This window comes from Trachymyrmex septentrionalis, unplaced genomic scaffold (genome assembly GCF_001594115.1).
Source record: "Trachymyrmex septentrionalis isolate Tsep2-gDNA-1 unplaced genomic scaffold, Tsep1.0 scaffold131, whole genome shotgun sequence".
Taxonomy (NCBI): domain Eukaryota; kingdom Metazoa; phylum Arthropoda; class Insecta; order Hymenoptera; family Formicidae; genus Trachymyrmex; species Trachymyrmex septentrionalis.
Window position 1 is genome coordinate 1,109,934 of NW_017304450.1, and position 897 is coordinate 1,110,830.

Genomic DNA, 897 nt, shown 5'->3' on the forward strand with positions numbered 1-897 from the left:
CCTCTGTCAAGACAGTTCCATATAAAATAAACAATCCAATCGAAATACTTAGACGTAACATTTTGTTCTTCACTGTATTTTCTGTACAACTTTTTATTGCAACTATATGGAATTGTTCGTCTTATATTATTATATTAGATGTACTTTGTTACACACTCTGTAACCGTTATAATCTTAAGCAAATTTTCTGCTCATTTATATAGACAAGAGTATGCATATTCTTAAAAATACAAACGTGATAAAGCCGTGTAACGTATTAGTCATTTTGCAGGATTTTCTTCACAGATTATGTATCGTGTTCCTTATCTTGTGTATTATATATTCTGAAAACAATACACCGCATGACATATAAAGATATTTTATTATCACAGATGTTCCACTTTTAAACCTTTTAAATTTATATTTTATGACATTAAATAAAAAAATAACTAATAAAAGACAAAGTAGGAACAAATATTTTATCATAGTGATTTTAAGTTAAGGTTTTAAAAAAAAATTGAATTAAAAGTAGATGTATATTAATAAAAATATAAAAGGAATTGATAGAAGTCAATTGCTATAAAATAAAATTAATTAAAAAAAAATACTAAAAATTATTGAACTTTTAAAAAAAAAGCGATGGTATAGAGATTACACATGTGTGACTGAGGATAATGCTATTTTAAGAATTTTTCATGAAATGATTTGTTTTAAAATGTTTGTATTTATAGCTTAGAATGCTTCAATATTTTTTCATAATAAATATTAAAAATTAATTTTTAATATTCAAGTTTTATAATATTCAATTTTAAGAATATCAATGGATTGTAATTATTTTTAAAAAACATATTACTTAGCAATATTTATACACGTACATATTTTTTTATCCTGCTTCTATAATACAAATATATATATATA

The 897-nt window shown here is 22.1% G+C and overlaps 1 protein-coding gene across 1 annotated transcript in view; it reads right to left on the reverse strand.

Annotated features, from left to right (window-relative positions):
* The window catches only part of LOC108756992 (hyphally-regulated protein-like), a 2,791-nt gene extending 2,637 nt beyond the window's left edge, over positions 1-154 (reverse strand). Inside the window, exon 1 of the mRNA XM_018501216.1 lies at positions 2-154. Coding sequence (XP_018356718.1) covers positions 2-61 — 60 coding nt within the window. The 5' untranslated portion in view covers positions 62-154. The remainder of the gene's footprint in view (position 1) is intronic.
* Positions 155-897: the final 743 nt, after the last annotated feature.